We start from the raw sequence: 22,471 nt of genomic DNA on the forward strand, positions 1-22,471 counted from the left end.
TATTGAGTTAGTCTCACAACAACACTAACCTTAATGTGGAGTTACTAAGTCAAAATTTCAAGATACCTAACCCAAAATGCTGATTTAAGGACATCAAAAATATACATAAATAAAATAATAATAATAATGATAATAAGCAGCAGAAAAAAACTTCCATGTTTCCCAGCTTCACCTTTGCTGAGAGGTGACATTTTTATATTGTATCTACCTAGATTATGGAGTTGGGGTCATGGCTGTGCTGGCTGACATGTTTTCCCAGCACAGACAGCTGGAGCAATCCATCTAATTTTCACTAACTGTATCTGTGATGTCAGTGCCTTCTGAAGCATTGTTAATTGATTTACAATATAGAACTTGCTCTTACGGCCCATACGTGTCTAAGAAAAATTTCTAGTATTTCAATAGTTTGTAACTTAGCCCTCATTGACAGGCATGTATCTGGATATGAGTGCAACTTTTTTTGGTCATGAATGAAATAAAAGCAACAATCGAGCTTATTTATACGACACAGTTCAAATGAGAGGTTCACATTTCATAGTTTTTATTTCCCCCTTGTTTATACATTGCCCCCTGAAAACCATTCTTTAAACAATACAAGTTTAAACCAACATTTAAACAGACTAAACAAATTGACTAGTTGGATCTCGACTGCATGATGGACTGTTATTAGTAGAAAATGGAATAAATTAACAGATACACAAACAAATGGGAGTTATTTACTAATGAAAGGCTTCAATTTTTCATGCTAAGCTACATTAACTGTCATTAATTAAGATAAAAGAATGACGAGACAGCTAAAAATTCATAGACATCGGAAAATAATGAAACATTACAGGACGTTGTTCCATACATATTGGCATATATTAACAAGTAAAATTATACAAAATACTTTTTTTTGTTTAGCAATTAAGACGTTTGGGAAAATATTTTTGATTTATTTGTTATGAAGATCTTGGAGAAGTTATAGATCTAGATGCATTTCTGTCCCAAACAAATTATAGTTAAGTTCATATATGCAATTGCACCAACGCAAATAAATACATAACTTAATAGATTAAATAAATAATTAAGATATTGCATGGAAACTGACTTTACATAAATAAGTAAAATAACATAGAAATAAATATAGAAATTAAAGCTTTTCAGAAATAAAAGTAAAAATAAACTGCTTGTTTCATTTTTCGTGCAGTCTAAGAATACATCTAAAAGTAAACAGCTCTAAAATGATACTGTATACACTTGTATTATGATGTTTGTACAAATGCTGAGGAGTATTGTCAAATACAGGAGTCAAGCAATTTCTGTTTCAAACTGCTGCTTACAAGAACAACTGACTGACTGCAATGAAAAATGTCCTTAATAAAGAGAGGACCGGGATCCAAGCGTTTACATAGACAGACGAATGACTAAAGAAAGTGCATTCCCCGCACTCCCAGGGCAAAACAAAACAAAGCAGAAAAAGAGAAGGTAAGCTGGTACACAGCAAGACTCCCACTGCATAGCTGTCGAATCTGTTTCAGATTTTACAAAGCTCCCGGCTCCTCTTCGCCTAGCATATGCTGCCTTTTCCAAAGATTTCTGCAGCCAAAGGCTATGTATAATCTCTGTAAACAGTAGCAGGCCGGAGCTCAGCAACCCCCAGTCGTACAAAATCCCGTCACTAGTAAAACCTGGAATGTTTCCAGCTTTTAGAATCGAAGTCTCTTCTTTCAGTTGCCTCTTCAATAAAAAAATATCCTCTGGGCGAATGGCTGGTTGTTGGGTTAATTCACGGGCCAGTCCGAGAGGGTTGAGCTCTAAAGTGTTTCCAGGATGATGTGCAACATCACACCAGGTGTGGGTCGTCAGCCGGGCTGACAGTGAAGCGCGATGAAGTCACTGAATTTACCCCGACAGGCGACCTTGGTTTGACTGATAAATCCTCTTTCCTTTTCGATTCTTTGCTTTTTGGCCCTAAAAGAGACAAAAAACAACATTAGCATCACGACTGTGCTGGTATTAAAACCAGAACAAGTGCACCAGGCATATGTATGGAAGCCCAAAAGGGACAGGATGTTCCCAGACAATAAGCATGTGTTTGACTGTAAGGGAAAGTTAAAGGAAAGTCTTTTTATTGGAATTAAACCAAAACATTAACCCGGTTCACAATCACAACTGAAACAATTACTGATCGTTTGTTAGCTCCATTGCACAACAAATCAGAATCCACTAAGAAGTCAAAGAAGTTTGCAAACTGTCAAACTTGGAGGACTAGAACTACCTAATTCTGCCATAAAAAGCAATGAAAATATTGCTTTTTATGGCAGATTCGGAAGGACCACAGGACCACTCCCTCCATCATCACAACTAATAAGATCCTCATTATCATCATCATCTAACAGGATACAAGCGATATGAAGCATGTCTGACAAAGCGATGTTTCAAGCTACCACTTCGTTTATTCTCAAGAGGTGGTGCTGGTCGTCTACCAATCAAGGATCAATCCCTGGCTCCTCTTGTGCCATGTGTCAAAGCATCCTTGGACAAGACACTGAACCCTGAGTTGCCCCCAGTGCATTGATGTGAGTGTGTGAATGTATAAGGTATAAACAGGCTGTTTGAATGAGACTTGCTTTGAGTGCTCAAACGTGAGTAGAAGGTGCTCGAAGTACCAATCCATTTACCACCAAGTTCTGTCTTTGTCGTTTTGTGCATCAACTTTGAGAATCTGATATTATCAATATCATTCAGTACATCAGGGCGAGCTTTACCTGCTTGAAGGTTATGCTGAGAAAAAGTACCTGTAAAATTACCAGTGTGACCTTGAGGAGAAGAATGATGATCCATCTGTGACTGGGACACATGTTTACTCACTTATAAGATGCACAAGAAAAAAACAGTACCAAGCACAGGGGAGAAAATCAGCTGATAATCTATATCTTAATAGATATAGATTATCAGTCAACAACCACACTGAGGCGACACAGTCTTAGCTTAAAATAACTCAAAAGTAACACGGACCTCTTTCAAAACTTTGAAGTCTTGAAAGGCCTGAAAGATCATTAAGGAATCTAATTTTGCCTTTTCTGTATGTGACACAACTCGAAAGGAAACTCTGAGCCCCAACTTTCATTAGTCTGTGAAAAAGGGCGTTGAGTGCATGAGATGGAGAGTGGAAAGTAGCGAGAGCAGCTGAAAATGTGCAGAGAAAAATGACTCGGGCTTGCATTGTTGAGCGCGGGATTAACATCCCTGCTCAGTTCAACATGTCACAGCATCCCGGGACATAATTATAGAAGATTAACTCTGGCTCCATATTTGCAGAGGAGAGGGCTGAACTGAGGTTTTCCATTTTAGCTGGGAATGTGCTAGTGGCTGTCACATTTTGTTACATCATTAGGCAGCTCAAGGAGGAGACTGAATCCCTGTGTAAGAAGCAGCAGACATTGATGCACGTAGAGTCCAACAAGCCAGCAGTTATGGTAACAGCTGTGTGGTGCGCTGCACTGACAGCTAACATCAGCATCGGTAATTATTAGTTTTGTATTTTCTCTTTAGCTTTCATTTTATGTCGTTTAGAGGTTGTTGTTTTTTTGCCAGAGTGAGCTTGCTTGTTTAAGTTTAGTTTTTATTAGTTCCAGCATTAGTTTTAGTCTTTCTTATTATTATTATTATTATTATTGTATTTATACCAAGTTCCAGAGGCAAGATTTAGGAAAGTCAGTACAGATAATACAATATAAATATTTTTTGAAAGCAGCTTACAAAAAAGCCTCACCAGGCAGTGTGTAATAACAAACTTTGCCAAAGTTACAAATGGCAAAATTAAGACAATTTCCTCTATAATTTTTTTAAATTTAGTTAGTTTTCCAAGTTCACAAAATTGTTTGACTTAATTGTTTTTTTTTTCATATCTAGTTCCAGTTTTTATCTTTAGGTTTAGTTAGCTATAATAAACTTGACCAGCATAAGCAACAAACACCCTACAGAACAGCTGAGGCTTTTTATAAATATTCAGTCATCGAATTAATTAATTAATTAATTTAAAGAAATAAACATTTTCTGGGAACGCAAATGTGAGTATGAACAGAGGCTCACATTTAAACTAACATAGTATTACTTCTTCCAGTGTTCCAGTACACTTTCCTAGGATAAGTGGTCATAATGGACCTGGGTGTGTTTGGGAGGTGACTGATTCACCTCTGAAGAAACTGACAAGCTCATATTATAAGTTGGCTCTGTGTTGAACACATTTGATGTTTTTTACTGATTGGTTAGATGCTGCCAGCCAGCTAGATCAGAAAGCACTGCTGACACTAAGGACAACAGCAGTTGCAAACTGCAGTGCAACCAAAATTATTGTCAGTATGTGCAGTCCATTCAAAATCTGCTTTTATATCTTTGAGCAACAATAGCATACACGTTTTGTTAAATTATGTGGGAAAACTTAATGTAAGGAAAACTTTGTCATTTTAGCATTTGGGATCAGTGGCTGGTCAAAACAAGCTATAGCATAAAAAATGACTTATTTTTTGATACTTCATTTTAATACTAGGATCATCTTTTAGCCATGAATGTCCTATAACCCCTTTTACTGTCATGTAAATCCCCAATAAACTTCAGATTTATTTAAGTACCATTTGCTCTGAATAATATCTCTGGATGTACACATGAGCTCCGATTAGGCTTCAAGTGTTGCTCCTCTGCTCTAATCGTCTTCTCACAATTAGACCTGAGACATGTTGACCTACAGGACAACACTGCTACTGCAACTTAAAATTGACCTTCTTTATTCTGCATCTCGTCATGACTGAAAGAAAATGATTAACTTACCATGCAAATCCAACTTGGTGCTTTTGATAGACACCGCAGTTGGAGTTGTGGGAGTTGAATTGCTCAACTCATTAGTTGGAGTTTCCTGTTGGGATGAAAGAAATAGTCAGGTTTATTCCAAAAGAACCCGTCATAAAAAAGTGAACGAATAAAGGAGACGTACCTGATCAAAAAGATAGATTGTGACATCATCAAAAAAGGACACATTTCTTCCTCTGTCCTTCTCTCTGTCCATTGGCTCCTTGGGTGATTTCAGCAGACTGCGGAGCCCAACACGTTTGTCCACGTCCGTTTCTGTGACTACAATCACCCTCCGGGAGCTTTCGTCCTCCTGCTCATCCTCCTCCTCCTCATCGGGGTCGCTCCCAGACGAAAGACCTCTTCGTCTTCCAATCCGGTTTCCGATGGCCCCGTCTCCAAATCCTCCTTTTCCAGTAGTGGTGAGGGGAAGACTCAGAGCAAGAGGTGGGAGGGTGAGCGAGAGGCGAGCTAGCTTTGCTATCAAAGCGAGAGCAGAAAAGAAATGTTAGAAGCAAACCTACTCACAAATTTGATTACAAAAGCAATGAAGTAAATATCTGCCAAAGTTAGCACAAATATTCTATTTGAAGTAGAGAAAATTAAATTCTGTAAAATAAGACTGACGTATCACATCTAGATTTATTTAATCTGTTAACCTATTAGTCTGAAAATGCCCACAATTTTTTATCTGGGAGAAGGTTTGGATCTGTGGGGTTAAAAGAAGTGGAAGCCCAAATCAAAGGAGAAGAAAACAAATAAAAAGGCTTAGAGAGGTGTACTTAGCTTAGACAGTCAAAAATTACTTGTATGCTAAATGTTTTTCAGCGATATCCCAGTATAATCAGGGATAATTGATAAGTACTTGTAAAACGTGGAAGACGCTGATACCTTTCATCGCTTGGTTTGCAGTAAGCTGAGGTAATGGGACCTCAGGTTGTTCGATCACAGTGAGCGGCTCAGCTTTAGGTTCATCAGACTCGATGGGGGGCTCAATGGCAGGGACAGCTTCCTGCTCCTCTTGACTGAAGGAAGGAAGGAAGAACGAAAGAAAGAGGAATATTTCACCAGAATATTAATAATAAAACAACAGTTCATCTTGTCACGTCCATCTAGTTGAATTAAATCTTGTCTTTGAGTTTACTTGAACTGAAAACAGTAAAAATACAAAACAAGTAATTTGAACTCTGTGTGAATATATTTTATTGGATCTATTTCCTCCAGAAATACAGGATGCATCAAACAGAATAATCTGAAGCCAGTGTTTTAATTCTGCAGCATCCATACCTCTCATCCTCTCTTTGTTCTTTCACAGTGACTAGATCACCGCTGCTCCCTGTGACTTCCTCCCCCCATGTCCGGAGCATGGCGGTGTCTTTAACAGTCGTCCCCCAAAGCACATTTGTCTTCACATTTTCACTGAGTGAGAACTGCAGCCTCTCCTCACACACCTGGAGCAACAAAGCAAAGCAGTAAAGAGCACGAGCAAACTCAAGGAGCACCGCTCACACGCACAGCAAACCACAAGAAATCATGCTGACCTGCATCATGAGGCCGTTTTTGGTTGTCATCTTGTTCAGAGACCGCTGGTCCTTGACATCAGAAATTTGACCCGGTGATCTCTGTCCGTCGCTCCTCTCGTCCTGAGGCGGCAGACTGTTCTGGGAATCCAGGATCGTCGGTTGTACAGATTCCAGTTTGTCAGAGTCATCAGACATCTCGTCCTCCTTTAAATCCACCCTGCTACCCTCGGGTATAGAGGAGTCGCATGTCTTGCTGACTGTATGACCGTCACCACTGCTAACTTTGTGATCAGGTGCTTTCTTTAAAGACTCCAGAAGCTCCAGGTTGCCCAAGAAAAGGTCCCCCAGAGTTTCCTCTTCATCGCCAGATATGTAGCACAGTTGTTCCAGTTTTTCAAAGTCCTCCAGAGGCTCCTCATCCAAGTCCTTCCACTCAGAAATCAACAGCTGTGGGAGGTTGTTCAGGGGACCATGAGGTGCAGAAGGCATTATGGGGGATGATTTCTGGGGCAGGTTATTATGACCATCCTTGCTTTCTATGCTGGATGTCAGGTTGCTCTCATCGCTCAGTGTTATATGCACAGAGGGGAGGGTGAGATTGGCAGAGATCCCTTTACTTTGAGTTGTAGCAGGTGGCAATTCTTGCAGAGGTGTCTCTGGAACATCTGTGTTGTATGCTGCGGAAATAAGCTGCTCTGTCTCAGTACTGGTAATAAAGTCTTCTAGATTAATGTGACTAATAAAGTCCTCTCCCTCTATGACGGATGGCGGTGGACTAGGAAAAGAGTCGTCTAAACTCTCCAGTTTATCATCTTGCATATCAAGGTCTATGCTCGGTGGAGGACTCGGAAAATCTACTGAGCTGAAATTGTCAATCTCTTGTGGATATGACTGATCTATCTCCTCCTTTGCATCAAGATCACTGGTATTAGCTGGCAGGGGCACATCTCTGTAATCCTCTTCCACTTTTATAGGGTTTATTCCTTCTTCTATGTATTGCCTGGCAAAACACGGTCTCGTTTCTGCTTCCGAATTGAAGCCCAATTTAAAATTTTCCAGTTCTGAAAACGTCACATGAGGAGCTTCGGCGATGCAGATGGTTATATCTGAGCTTTTGGTTTCCAAAGTGTGGCTGAAACAGTTTTCTAAATTGGAGCCTGCCTCTCTGTCAGCGTGCACAGCCGACATCGCCTCCTCCACTCTGTTACAGAGTTGATTCTGGGGCCATGTGTTAAAATCTTGATTTTGTGCCGTCTCTGTGGAGTCTAGCCGACCCTCCCTGTCCCTGGCTGCCTCTGTGCATGATGCATTCTGCCTCTGTCCTTCCTCCAAGGTCTCTTCCTCTGGTATTTCTATATTCTCTACTTCCACATGCAAAATGTCACTTTTTATGTCTTTCTTAATGCTGACAATTTCCCCCAGGTTCTCAATGTTTTCCTCTTGCTGTATGTCTGCTATCGTCTGTTGGCTTTCTCTGTCTTTTGTGTCCCACATTTCCTTAATGCAAAGATTGCCGCTTAGCCCTTGGGTTTCATTGTTCCAAGTTTCCTCACAGCCCTCCAAGACAGCAGGGTGAGGTTCACTTCCTGCCAGTTCATCATTTTCTTCGGTCTCCCAATATTCCTGACCTACAACAAGCCTCTCACCCACCTCCCACGCCTTATTCCCGAACCCGGAGAAAAATTCAGATCTCAAGTCGACTCCCTGACACCTCTTCTCTGGGGAGGCCCACTGGTCATTCTCATCTGGCCACAAGCGCAAGTCCCTTAGTTGTGAAAAGCGGTAGCAGTCAAACTCGCCCCTAAGCGCCCCAGATCCTGGTCTGTCTTCATCCTCCTCCAGAGCACTCCATAACTCTTTAGCTGTCGCATTTAGACCCTCGCAGGAGTTGTTATCCACATCGTTAGCAGAGTTCATGCCACTTGCTGCTCCCCTGAGGGGTGGCCTCTCCTTCACAGCGATACTCAGCTCTGCAGCAGCTTTCTGTTCCTCTGTCTCTGCTGTGATCCCGCTCTCCTCCTCGCCATCTGAGTAGCGAAGGTTTCTCAAGCCCAGCTCATTGTGGTCCACACAGGGCCTCTCTCCACATTTCTCAGGCTCTTCAGCCCAAAGACACGTCGGACCGCTCGCTTTTGCATCAGCAGCCTTCCCATCGTCATTTGGCAGGTTTTCATCTCCAAGTATAACGCTTTTCGTTTGAATATCACAAAGTTTAGGTAATCTGGACTCGATGGTGCTGTCAACTTGGGATGGTGCTGCAGAGTCCACAGCTTCATTCCCAGACGTGGGAGAACTGAGCTGACTGAGATCGTTATCTGTCTCTGTAACATTTTTATAATCTTTGTTGTTTGGTCCAAACATGCAACTCTTTGAGTTGCTGCCAGATTTATACTCGATCAAGCTATTTGTCTCAGTGGGACTCTTGGAATATAGATTTAAGTCACTCTCTTCAAAGTCCTGGTATTTGCAGTCTGCTATCTGAGAAATTATGCCATCTGTGTAATGGCTGTCTATCATGTACCCACTGCTGTGTGAAAGCCCTTTAAGTGGCTCATCATCTAATTTTGAAAACAACTTATCAATTAAGTCCACACAGTCCTTGTTCTGTGGATCATCGCACAGCAGGGCTGACTTTTTGCTCTCGTTATGGAAAATGCCAGAATCGTCTCTCTGAGCAGATCCCAGCGCTTTGTTTAGAATATCTTTGTCATTTCCTAAATTAGGGATCGGGTAATTTTCAGGATACAGTACACCCTTCTCTTCACAACTCTCAATAGTCCTCCCTTCTCCAGTTTCCGTTGTCCTATCTGACATGTGGGTACTATTTCTTAATGGACTCTTTTCTCCAGTCTCACCCTCCTCTTCGGTTTTCTCCTCTATCCCTGTCAGTATTCCCCGATCACCTCCTCTCCCGCTGCCAGGCCTGGAGGCAACAAGTCCATCGCTGCTGCTCCTCCTGTTCATCCCGTCACCCTCCCAGTCGCTGTCTGAGAAATATGCAGAGTCTCGATGTGGTGTTTCATTTCCCAGAGCCCGCCATCCGCCGCTTCCCACTCCTCCTCCACCTCCTCCGCCACCTCCCGTCCATGAGTCACTAGGCGTGAGGCAGTCGGCCGAGCTGGAAGTCAAAGGTGATAGGACTGAGTCGGTGGGGGTGACGAGTGAAAAATCGGAGGAAGGGTCCCAGTCTGGCGTGGTAGGAGTGGCTGCGGGAGTGGGCACCTTCTGGGCAGTGTGACGCTCGTCTTTGTGCTGAAGTGAATTTTCCATTTCCGCTTCTGCAAAACTTTCATTAACGAGAGAATCTAAGTTTTTAGAGTTCTCCAAATCAGCTGTTTTCTCAGGATCATGAGAAATCACGTCTGTTTGATCCCCCCTCAAAGGACTGTGCGTCTGTAGGTCATCTTCTGTTATCTCGCCATTGCTTATAACAGCTTCCTTTGTAGTGAGTGATTGGCTCTCACGCAGGTTCACAGTGTTGACTTCCTGAACGTTCTCTGTGGATTCAGGGGGAAAGTGCTCTGGCAGATTTGTTTGCTCTCCTCTGGCAGGTAAGGCAGGGCCGTCCGAACACTCCTCCTCTTCTCTCTGAGACGCGGGTGTTTGGTTATGTAGTAAACCATTTTTAGGCATGATTTCAGAAAACACAAACTCACCGGACTGGCAGTGGTCAGCATTATTTACTTGGCTGTCCGGTTTGTTTGAACCAATGTGAAGAATAGGGATGTCAGGTTTCAAGGAAACTTTGATCTCACTCTTCTTAGCACGCTTGGTCACTTGGGCATAGATGGCTTCAGTCTGTGTATCATCTTTGCCCTTGTTGGCTGCTCGTATGGAGCTTTCTGACTGGAATCTGATGGTCTGAGCTGAGTTTGGGTCAATGCAGATGGACTCATATTCAGGGGACACTGGAGTAGGGGAGTAAGATGAATCTGCTTCCTTCCTATGTGCGGCTGCATTTTGTCTCGATATGATTTCGGTCAGAAAGGTTTCTGCTGATTGGATCTCTTTCAGGAACTCCTCTCTGGTGATTTCAGTTCTCCGCGGCTCCTTCTCGGTAAAATGTATTTCAGAATCGTGCTTTTCCGTTGTGATCTCAGACAGGAGAGAGCGGGATCTCCGTATGCCTTTGGAGTAGGCTTCCTCTGCCTCAGTGTATGAGGGGAGGCCTGGGGCGCAGACATAGGGCCTCAGTCTGGATCCTGCAGGATAGAGGTATTTTACTGGATCGATTCCTGGTAGGCCTTCTATGTCCGCCTCCATATTTCCTGTGTCAATCTCTGTGAGAAAAAGATCCCTCTGGAATGACTCTTTAGTGACAGCATCCTCCTCCTCAGCTTCTGCACTGCTGACATGTTTCTCTGGTCCCCATGACTGTCCTGCTGATCCCAGCTCTGTGATCAGCGACTGGGAGCGGCGCATGCCTCTGTTGGGCAGCAGAAAGTTCCCCCATCTCTCTCCTTCTCTTTTCTCCTCCTTCTCCGCTGCATATGAGCCCTCCGACCTGGACTCACTCAACTCTGTCACACTAGATATCTCCGTCAGAAACAGATGCATGGGGGATTTCTTGGCTGCAGCGACACGTTCTGCCTGCTGCTCAGCATCTTCCTTCCAAATTGCAGGCAGGATGGTGTCAAGGCGTGACTGAGTCCTCTTCATTCCCCTGGAGAAGAGCTCTGTAGTGGCGGGGTCTGCATCTTCAGATAGACTGGAATGAGTGACAGTCGTCCCACAGCCAGGTCTCTCGGGAGACATGAAAGGAGAGTCATCCTCATCTGAGTAAGTCGGACTCGATGAAGACTGTCTGTCAATTTGGGGTTTTGTGAGCTCAGGGCGGGGTAAATTTCGATAAATAGGGCGCAAAGGGTTTTCTCGACGTACGGGAGAGTCAAAGTCTTTTGCACGCAAGTGAGAAGTCTCCTTATAAGTGTGCAGCATGCTCTCTCTATCGGACAAATCACAGGTTAGCGGGTCTCTGTTGGATCTCTGCATCTGGGGCTTATTATATCTCAAGTGAATGTCCCCTGTGTTGTAGAGGGGGCAATTCCTTTGTGGTTTGGAGTGGGGAGGAAGAGGAGGAGGACACATTTGAGGAGGTTGAGGGTAAATTGGATGGCTCGATGGGGGAAGCGAGGGCGATAGGGACGGGGAGGGGGGAAGAGTCTGTCGGGCTCGGTGAAGCCCGAGGTGATCAAAGGTAGATGGTGGGCAGGTGCTTATGTGATGGGGGTCTGTCTCAATTTTTCCGCTGATAGTGTAGTGGGGCAGTCCTCTATATCTGAGTGGAGGGGCGGGAAGAGGGCGCGAGTGAAGAGGATTGACTGATGACATGGACATAGAACGAGGCTTGGGAGGGAGGATGGGAGCTTGAGAGCTTGTGGATTTTTTATCTGCCTTACTGCTCTTTTTCTTCTCCACTTCATCGTCATCGCCTAAATCAACTATGGAAAAGTCAGTCACTCTGCTCGAAGTGTCTCTGAATTCAGCCACGCCTGTGTTGGGCAACTGGACTTGAACCTCGCTCGATCGGACGGTCTGGAGGCCCTTTCCGCACTTGTCAGATGAACAATAAGGGACTCGCTCTTTGCCCAGCATCCCGCTGCGGATCTCCATGAGCTCCATGTCTCCAGGGCAATCTGAGCGGAAAGAGGAATGTACCTTCCCTTTGAGAGACGGCGACTTGTCTTGGGGAGTGTGCTCCTCTAGTCTGATATAGTACTCGCTGGCGAGGGATGGGCTACGGGCGCTTATCACTGGGACGACAGTAGGAGTGTCCAAAGACTGTCTATGGTTATTGTTCACAGTAGGGATTGGCTGAGGAGGAGGAAGAGGTTTGTAGCCTCGTCTGGCATGAGCCTTCTCCCAGAAATACTCAAAGTTCAAGCCTTTGCTAGTTTCGGTGACTGTCAGGATGTCATCCAGTTCAGAGGTGGATGGGGTAATACAGTTCCCCACAGGGTCCAGTAGAGGGTAGGAGTTGTCTCTGTCTTCCCTGGCGTAATCCCTCTCCCTTTGGCGCTCGTTTGCTGCAGTCTGAAAGGCAGGTGGACGGAGTAAGTCCCAGCGTCTTTCAAATGACTCCTCGCTCTCCCCTCTCCTTCTTCTTCCCTCCTCATACTCCTCGTCCTCTTCATCCTCTTCCCCAACACTCCCCCTCGCTATTCCTCGCTCAGCAGCCAAGAGGGAGGAGAGAAGGAGGAATATCTCAGCTACTGAAGGGCGCTGCGACGGAGGTAGCCAGCAGGACTGCATGATCTCATACCTGCAGACAAGGGAGAAAAACAAGAGGATCTAAGTTTGGAGAGACACAGTTTGTGCTCGGATCGATGCAGTCTAATTAGTGGATAAGTACTGACCAGTAGTCTGCATGGGAGAGCTTCAGTCTAGGCTGGGCAAGCGTGATCTGTCGCTCCCTAATGACAAAGGTCAGCACCTCTTCATCACTCAGGTGTCTGTGGGGCTGAGAGCCAAACTCAAACAGCTCCCATATCACCACCCCCAAAGACCTGAGAGGAAAAAATGAGTTGGAGAAGTGAAAAGGGGTGAATCTTCAAAAGAAATCTCTGAGGTTTGTTGTTATATAACACTTTTACTCCAACACCACCATTGCTGTGGGTGTTGGAGTAAAAGCATTTACTCCAACACCCACAGAGGTTTGACTTTCTAACCGAGGAGAATAAAAACTGTTATGTGAATTGTTTTGTTCCATTTTTTAAGAAAAACTATGTTTTTTCAGAAAGAATAAAAAAGAATAAATACTCCTAGGTATTTTTGCTCCACTCGTGTGTTTTGTTAGGAGGTTGTTTTCTTGTTGGTTCGTTTAAAAAAGCACATGAAAGGGAAGGTTGTAATATTAGAGCTTAAAGGATTTGCTCTCATTTCTTCAGCACTCCTTCTGGCATCACCGGGCTTGGCTACAGCTTTAAGACTGCTGACAAACTGAGCTGGACTCTACTCCAGCAAATGTGAGATCATACTGCTCTTTAGTTTGGTGTTCCCACAAATCATAACACAAACAGCAGTTTTATGTAGGAACTATTTTCTTTTATGGATCCACAACAAGCTGCATTTGTATCATATTGTAATATAACTGAGACTGTAGAAAGAGCATTTCAGATTATGTTCACATAGCCGACTGTCCACGCACTCAATCCTCATTTAATCTCTGCACAGCTGTTAGGAGAAATTAGATTTTCTTTGTTGTCCATCCAGAGAGCATCATTTAAGTTGCTTTTAATCTGATTTAACCTGAGCCACGCTGATTAAAGGAATGAATGGTGGTAGGAAAAGATTTAAGAGTAGCTTCAAATTGGACCCCAGATTAAAAAAACCTTTGTGTTTTCATCAATATTTTATCACCAGCCTTATCGGCTTAACTCGTTAATTCAGATCTGTTCCCAGTGGTGTTAACACAGAGCAGCTTTAAAACATACCACACATTGCTGGTCTTGGTTTGGTCCGTAACAATGAGAGATCCTCTGTACTCCTCCAGCAGCTCAGGAGCAATCCAGCGCAAAGGGATCCATAGTTTGTCTGGAGTTAGGTAATAGTCCTCCTTCATAAAGACACGCCACAGAAATTATTATGGATTTGACTGAATTGACTTTGGATTTCATTTTTCAGAGGAAAAAAAAATCCTGACCTTATAATGGTTATGCGAGAGGCCATAGTCCCCTATCCTGACAGTGAGGTCTGAGGTCAGAAGACAGTTTCTTAAAGCCAGATCACTGCAGGGAGAAAACAAGCAGCTACCCTCAGCAGAGATCCTCACGTTTGGAGGCGTGGCAACAGTGGAAGTGAAAGCGACAACTGACCTGTGGATGTAGTTGTTTTCGTGAAGATGGAGCAGACCCGAGGTGATCTCAAAAGCCATTCTCTGAAGGGTTAAGAGGTCCCGGGTCAGCAGGTCTGGAGTCATCCCATCTGACTTACGCTGGGCTCGCAGATACCGCTTCAAGTCACCCTACGTTGTACATCACAACAAAATATAAACAGTGGATTGAAAAATATGGCTGAGTGAAGTGCATACAGAGTGTTCTTCCTTCTCCTGAAACAGAGATAAAACCTGCAGGACCATCATGTAGGCAAAGAAGATATATTTTACTTCTGCAGCAAATACCCCCCCCCCCCCTTTTTTTTTTAGGTGTTTTACATCACAGCGCCTCAAAAGCAGCAGGGGAATTAGTAATGAGCTGGCAGCCTTTGTGTTAGTCATTTGTGCTCCTGGAAGAGCAAGGAAATAAAATGGGGACAACATAAAGGGATGAAAAATATCTGCAAGGAAAGGACAATAGGAGACTTTATCAAAGAGGGTAACTGCAGTCAGTGAGGACTCCAGTGCTGTGTGGCTCCTCTCACTGTGTTGCTGTAATTGATCTGCTTGTATCTTTGTTTGGCCTGGAAGTCTGCTCATATGGTTTTCTTAATCAGCTGGTGATTAAACCGCCCGAGAGAAGGAAAACAAATTGATTGTATTGACGCAAAACAGATTTTAGTGACAGCGGAGCATCGATAACTGTAAAAAACAATTTTGCCTCAAATTATATGAAATTAAAATAAGATGTAAAGATCTTATCGATGCAGCTCGACTGTGATTTCTCATGTGTTTCTCACTGACATCACCAATATACCATAACCAATTTGTGCACAAATTATCTAAAAAACCCCAAGCATAGCACAACAAAAACATTGCACGCTATACTAAACTAAAAATATGCACCTTTCATTTGTGTGATTCCTATTATTAGTTCATCCGCCTCCTTTTATGTTCAGTTACTTACCAGCTGACAGAACTCCATAACCAGGAGGAAGGGGATGCTCTCACTGCACTGCCCCAAACACTGAAGGATGTTGGGATGTTTAAGGCTCCTGAATGGAAACATAAGAGGGACGCAGGAACAGACAGAAGATAGATAAATGTTTATACGCTGCCTTTAAATGCTTAACAGTGAGACTTAAAGTGAGCAAAACTTAGCTAGATGATCCTGAACACTGGAATTCAGTTCCATCTCAGACCACACAGGCTAATCAGGGCTGTCACCATTATCTACTTATATTTCTTTAAGTGACTAAAAATCTTCACATTAATTATACGAATAGTTCTATTAGTAAAATAAATCTTTTGTTCTTTTCATCACATGAATTATAAATGATTCACATCACAAATGCAAACCATGCAGAGCTAGCAGACAAGCCTTAGTGAATCTGAGTATATATGCTATAGCTGTAAGTGCACCCTTAAAAACTCAGTAGTAACACACCAATCACAGCACAAACCGATCCACAGGACCAGACACTCACATACAAACCAATGAATCCTCAATCATTCAAGCCAAAATATCACAAAACTGCACAAACACACTGAAACCGAACATAAAGTCACGTAACAAAAGACATGACTTTCACCTAAACACACCACATGATTCAGCAGGCTGTAGAACCACCTTTAGGAGCATCGACTTGAAGCAGTTTAACTTTCTGTATGACTTTATCCAGCTCTCACATTGTTGTTGAGGAATTATGACCCACGCTTCTTTGCAACACTGCTTCAGCTCACTGAGTTGCATTTCAGATTTGACTTTGATTGCAACACTGACTCTTTTCTTTCTCAGATTTGCTCCTGTGCTTGGCATCGATGCACAATTTGGACCAAGTTTTAGCTGACAGATGGCCTCACATTTGACTCTACAGTGCTTTAGTATACAGAGTTCATAGTTGACTCAATGTGTGCAAGGTGCCCAAATTATTACCAATCCACCACAGTGTTTGACAGTTGGTATGAAGTGTTTGTGCTGATATGCTGCGTTTAGTTTTCTTGAAATGTGGTATTGTACATTATTCCAAGCATCTTTACTTTGGTCTTGACTACCCAATGGACATCTTTCCAGAGATCTTGTGGTTTTTCAGATGCAATTTGCAACTTTTTAGAGAGAAGAGGCTTTCTTCTGGCAATCCTTCCAAACAAGCCATAGTTTTTAAGCCTTTTTCTAATTGTACTGGCATGAAAATGCTAACTGAGGCTTATAGAGACTGAGATGTAACCTTGTCAGACCAAGGTCTAACCAAGGTCAGACCTTTCAGAATGTAGCATTGCGTTAATACACAACTGAATGCTCTAAACCAGTAAACCACCAAAACCTTTGATTTTATACAGTTCCTCACACTTGCTGATGATCAGTTAGTCAAGCAGTACCTGGCTGCTTCTTAAGTCGAATGGAAACAGTAGTGTTACGCTTAAGTTTTCACAGGAGTCTGTGCAGTCCTGGCAAGTATAAGAGAGTCACACCTGATTCAATATCCTACATTTATTATTTCTCCATACCTGCCTCTTGTGGCTCCAGTGGTTACTGTTATGCAAATTTTACAGAATCTCACTCAAAGGCTGCAATATGGCTACCAAAATTTAAGCAGTTTCTCCCACCTGTATGGCTCAGACTCAGCCAAGAACTTCCTCTGCTCCAGAGGGCTGGCACTGACACGCAGCTCCTTCACCACAGCCTGCGAGGAGCTGCAGTCACACAGCACTTCAGCCAGAATCACCTAGAAGAGATCGATGGACAATAACATGGAAAATTCCCACAGGAAGAGACGGGTACTAAAAGAACTACTTTGAGTTAGCATCTGTAATCTGTTTGTTAGACAGAATTAAAGCAGGGGATGCTGTTTTAAAGACAACCAATGATTTGGGATGGTTATATTTCAGATTTCCTTACCTTTCCAAACCAGCCATTTCCTATCTCCTGGAGATAGTTTAAAGCGTGCCTTTTGAAGCACTGAGATTTGGGATCTACAAAAAAAACAGAAATAAAAACAGATTAGGGTCACACAGACGTCAGCAGTTGATGTTCTTTCAGATGTACAATTTATTAACAGAACAAAAACACTCAGATTCTGCCCTGTAGCAACACATAAATATGACATATCCACCCCAACCATGTTTTAAACATATACGAAATCATATAAAAATGTATCTAGCTGGAAAATTCAGAGTCATGGACAAAATTTTAACTCACTGAGAAATCTACTCTCGCTGTATTTTTCCCTGGTTTTCCATGTTGTGTTTTCCTGCTGTGCATGTGCAATCTGAACTGCGATGATCAATGAACATAATCTGCCGCCACTTTGATAATCAGTTGACTGCTTAAGCTGTTATTCCAGGTCAAAACATCTCTCATTCCAGCTTCTCAAATGTAAGGATTTGTTCCTTCTCATTTTACAGCAAAAATGAATAATTTCATGTTTTGGAGTGTTGATAAAGCAAAATCACAAATTTCACGACATCACTTTAAGAAACTTTAACAGATTTTTGTTCCCTTTTTTTCTTGTGATTTTATAGAAACTTAATCAATAATGAAAACAATCATCAGCTCATGCCATCGTGCAGAGAGAGTTCAATGTTTCCACAATAAACTTGATTATTGTTCATGCTCATACATTCAGCTTTTTAACCTGAATTAAGCAGAGAGAAATATTTCTCTACTTTTTGAAAACTTTCATCATCAGAATCTGTACCATCAGAGTTCAAACATACAACTCAAGAAAGCTTGCTCAAAGGAAGTCAGAGTCTCTCATTATAATGTTGAGTTTGCATGGTCTCCCTGTGCCTGCGAGGGTTTTCTCCAGCTACTCTGGCATCCTTCCACAGTCTACAGTTAGGTTAATTGATGATTTTTTTAAAAGTCCAAAGGTGTGAGTGTAAGGTAGATAAAGCTCTTATGTGCATAGAATAGAACTGTGTGCACTATAAGTGTGGCCTGCAGTGTAAAGTGCTGTGAGCGGTCAGTGAGACCACTAAATAGCAAAACTCATGACACTTTACTGTATAGTTTGAATACGTTTGCAGGTTATATTGCAGTGCTACATAAATAAAACTGAATTGAACCAAATACATAAACTCCACACATCCCTGCCTGTGTCCTGATTACAGCCCTGATGCAAAATTGTCACAAATCATAGTTTCCACTTCACTGAGGTTCAGTAGGGAGTCCAATCCTTCTGGTTGTGCACTCAGTTTGAGACCTTTAGTGGATCCGCATCAGTGATTCAGGCAACAGATCCTGAGGGAGTTTAGTGCAGGATTTCATCTTTATTTTGAGCGGTAGGAAGCTCAATAAGAGTTTGAGCAAAGTGAGAGGCACTTTAGGTTTTTACCTGCTCCATCCTGCAGGGAGGGGCAGCTGGGGCGGTCTCTGACTGGCAAGGTGTAGACCTCAGGGAGGGAGGGACATGATGACAGGCTGTCCTCCTGGATGGGACTGGAGCCTCCAGAGCACTCTTCCCCATCTGCGTTATCGAACTCCTGGTTGAACCACAGCAGCACATAAAAAAATCACTAAGCTGTAATAGCTATGAATATAAAATAAAACGTATTATTCCACTTAATAATAAAGCTGAGTTTAGCAGTAACCACCAAGGACAGACAATGAAAAATCATTCATTCTGAACAAATGGTACTCTGTCTGCCAGCTGAACAAAAACACTAAGTTAAAATTAGACCGAGAGATGATTATTGACCCCTTCTGCTTCATTAAGTTGGAGTTACTGACTGTTCACACTTCGAAATCAAATACTTGTGCAGTTTACCAAGTCAGACACATATAAAAGCATGCAGACAAGCACAAAACGCATTAAAAAACAAAGAAAAGAAGCAAAAGAAAGCAGAGAGAGGTGAATAGATCTCTTACATGTTGAAGACTTACATTGAACCCCACTCCTCCCCTCTTACAGCACAGGCAGGTGAGGAGCAGCAGAACAAAAGAGACAAGCCCCGAGCAAGAGATGAGGATGACGACGTAGGGTGGAGGAGAGAGGGATGCAGCCCTGGACTGAGAAACTGAGAGGACGACAGGAAGAAAAATACAACGGAGGACAGGTTTAATGTAGAAATTCAGGGGATTTGTGCTTCTACAAGGGGAGCAATGCTAGGTCGGAGTCAGTGAAAAAAGAAAAAAAAGAGAGACTTCACTGAAGCAGAAAGGTGTGAAATCTTGTTACATAGGTGTTGTGTTTAGCAGAAAAACCATTGGAGCGTTTTCTTAGAAGCAGGCCTGAGACACAGTGGAGAACCCCAATGGACGGTTTGCATCAGGGAGTTGGGGAGAAATAAGCAGGAAAACAAACTAAGTTGAAGATTAAAGAACACATTGTCTGAGTCAGTAAAAAGAAAATAGAGACTGGAATTAAAATTTGGGAGAGTATACCATTCCAGTAAGGAGAAAAGCTTGGGGGGAAGGGGGGAAATATCAGAAATGGCATTCCACTCAGGAAACACAGTTAAGAAGCAGGGGAGGTGGGTGGCTGGAGTTGTCATTTAGGTAAAAAAAAGGAGCGCTAACTCGGGAAGGGATCAGAAATTGGAGAAGAATTACTCAAATCAGGAAGGTTTACTACTCAGGTGAGAGAGGGAGGGGTCGGGACATTTGATTTTTGTACCTCAATGTAGTCGAGTGTGGGAAGTGAACCATCTGCAGAAAAGAAAAGGGGCAGGGCAGCGTGGTTAAATACCCTTCAGGTATTGTTTATAGGTTTCATTTCACTTCTGCAGCCAAAACATTTTATTACCATTGACAGATGACCAAAAAAGAGGAACAATGACACCTTGAAACAGTCACGAGGTGTCAAACTCACGCTTAAACTGTACATGAAATGTAACAATTAATAATTAAATTACATCTTTTCTGTGTAAATAAAGCAGTCAAAAGCAGATATACAACTATGATCATAAGAAAAAATTAAGAGATATAATACAAAATATAATAGGGGAAAGGAGGCACATATAAACCTTGATACTGTAACTATAACTGGCAGATAAATTGCTGTTTATTTTTATATGTGCAGTCTGAAGATATCACAGTGTGATTGTCTGTGTCCCTCATACAAATCCCAAAGTACATTCCTCAACATGGTCATGATATTGTAAACACTGCATGCATAAATGTTAAAGTATATTTAATAATTGAACAGCTTGATAAATATTGTAAGAACAGGATCAACACTCGACAAAAAAACTAAAACTTTTTTTTTAATCTAGGAAATGAAATAATATTTTGTTTCTGTGACTTCTGCACAGCACCTAATGTAGACTTTTATCAACTTTTATTTTATTTTATTTTTGTGCTCAACATAAAGTTGCAACATAGTGCAGAAGCAGCCAGAGAAAAGGTAAGTGAAGATGTGCCCAGCATATAAAACCAGCTCTGTACTGAAGTGAAAGCTGCTGTGGCCCAATCTGTGGCTAATAAAAGAAAACTGTCACTCTGGATTGCACCAAACTGATAATCCAAGAAAAGGGAAAGATAGCTAATTATTGGTCATATAAACCTCAAATCACATCAGCAGAGCAGTGGAGCATTGTAAAGTCTGAATGACCCTCTCGCCCCCCTCCTAAAAACATGCACCAGCAGCACAAGTAGTGGCACAAATCCTGATGCACAATTCCTGAGCAGTGCTATTCTTTCATCTTTCCCTAGACAGATGTCCAGACAGACACTGCATATAAATAGGAACCCAGCACAGGGCCTTTTCCACCAGCCTCTGTGCCAACAGCTTCTATCAAAACAATACACCACAATACAATGACTGCACACATTACACAAACACAACAGTCTGCCAGCTCTCAGCGAACAAGGCATATTCAAATTTACGGCAAAAAGTAAAGATGCCAGCAGTGGTTATTGGGCTAAATAGTCTCAAGAGCCAAGTGGAGGCTATTTTTAGACTAAATATCCAGCACTGACCGACGATTTTAGCCCTGCTGTGCATACAGTACATGTTGTTTTTAAAAAGGCATCGATGTGAGGCCCGAAATATTTTCATCATTGCATGCAAATACGGTACCCAACCCATCACCCAGTCGGCCTCGCTCCTGTTGTGATTAGGTCAGCCAGCACTAATAATTCGCATTATGTCTCAGCCTAACTGGCTGATAATGCAATATTCACCTCAGTGTGCAGAGGCCTTTTCATAAATGACTATACCACCCCCCCACCCACCCCCCAAAATCCTCTTCTCCTTTCTCCAGCATCCCTGACAGCTTTTCAAACCTCCTCCTTCTCCGACTCCGCTCACCTTCCCTCTGCGGTGCTCCGAGGGCTCTCTCCGGGCTGAAGTACGACATGATCCCCGCCAACGCTACCATCACCCAGCAGTGTGGCCGCATCGTCGCCGCGTCCGCAGCAACAACAACAACAGCATCCGAGCGCCGCTGCCGACTGTCAGCGTCGGTGTCCTCTCTCCCGTCCCCCCGCCACGGTCTGTGCCGTCTCCGGGCTCACGCTGTCTCCGTCTCCCCCTCCTCCTCTCCGCTTTCTTCTAATAATAAAGAGCGTCTCCTTGCCTTCCTTGTTGTGCTCTCCCCCTCCCCCTCCTCTTCCCCTCCGCTCTAATCCGCAATTAAACACAGTGTGTGAGATGCTCTATTGTGCATCCTCAGGCCGCCTCTCGCTGCGCATCCATTTCTGCTCTGCCTCGGTCACAAGCACCGCTGAAAACAACCATCCTCTATTTCTGACGTTATATTTATATATTTCCTACCCTCTACCTGCTCCTCCTCCCTCCATCTCACGGTGTTGGAGGGTGTCTGTGTTTTTCTCCTCCGCCAGCCTACGTCAGCCTCGCACGGCGCGCATTGTCATGGTCCGGCTTGATCATTCACCACAGCCTCATAGTATCAAAACACACCCGTGATAATGCGCCCACAGGGGAGCAAACGAGGCGGCTTATATCGATCTGGGATTGGATTTTTAAAATCCACATAATATCACTTAAGGATTCATATCATGACCTTTGGGTGTGATGTGATTTGTGCTCTGGCATCCTATAAAATAATCTCAGAAACAAAGCCATAAATTCACCTTTTAGAGGTTATTACAGCCAATCTAAGCCTAATAAACTTATCAAAAAGAGCCAGCACATATGCCACCACAAACTAGCTATATCACCTATAAAAGTAGTTTTGCATTGCAGGGTGGGTACATTTCCACAGCATATGCCTGTAAAATCTCAAATCCTTTGTTCTGGTCACCGTCACACACACAAAAGGTCATTTTTTCACAGCCGTGTTCTCCTATTAGGAAAAGCACGAGTGTTACTATGAACGTTAGCGATGGCTCTGCTCTATT

At 42.9% G+C, this 22,471-nt stretch overlaps 1 protein-coding gene across 2 annotated transcripts; it reads right to left on the bottom strand.

Moving 5' to 3' along the window:
- Window positions 1-526: 526 nt before the first annotated feature.
- Window positions 527-21,974, bottom strand: lmtk3 (lemur tyrosine kinase 3). 2 transcript variants are annotated; one of them, XM_004541179.4, is made up of 16 exons: window positions 21,420-21,974; window positions 19,037-19,185; window positions 18,504-18,651; window positions 17,066-17,139; window positions 16,774-16,892; window positions 15,134-15,221; window positions 14,168-14,316; window positions 13,996-14,080; window positions 13,787-13,908; window positions 12,710-12,859; window positions 6,372-12,615; window positions 6,118-6,281; window positions 5,722-5,855; window positions 4,976-5,310; window positions 4,813-4,897; window positions 527-1,953 (listed from the first exon to the last, which is right to left on the bottom strand). In XM_004541179.4, the coding sequence occupies exons 1-16, from the start codon at window positions 21,508-21,510 to the stop codon at window positions 1,826-1,828; spliced, it is 8,265 nt and encodes a 2,754-aa protein (XP_004541236.3). In that variant the 5' UTR covers window positions 21,511-21,974; the 3' UTR covers window positions 527-1,825. The 2 variants fall into 2 exon arrangements, with proteins under 2 accessions (XP_004541236.3, XP_004541237.3); XM_004541180.4 differs by having other exon boundaries at window positions 19,052-19,185; window positions 21,420-21,973.
- Window positions 21,975-22,471: the final 497 nt, after the last annotated feature.

Source organism: Maylandia zebra, linkage group LG11 (genome assembly GCF_041146795.1).
Source record: "Maylandia zebra isolate NMK-2024a linkage group LG11, Mzebra_GT3a, whole genome shotgun sequence".
NCBI classification, from domain to species: domain Eukaryota; kingdom Metazoa; phylum Chordata; class Actinopteri; order Cichliformes; family Cichlidae; genus Maylandia; species Maylandia zebra.

Excerpts from the sequence above, each read along its gene's own strand:
- lmtk3 (XM_004541179.4), bottom strand. The coding sequence starts at position 21,510 with ATGCGGCCACACTGCTGGGTGATGGTAGCGTTGGCGGGGATCATGTCG. Across the intron at positions 18,652-19,036 it reads TCAATGTAAGTCTTCAACAT|GAGTTCGATAACGCAGATGG; the intron begins GTAAGAGATCTA and ends TGGTTCAACCAG. Across the intron at positions 4,898-4,975 it reads CAATCTATCTTTTTGATCAG|GAAACTCCAACTAATGAGTT; the intron begins GTACGTCTCCTT and ends TCATCCCAACAG.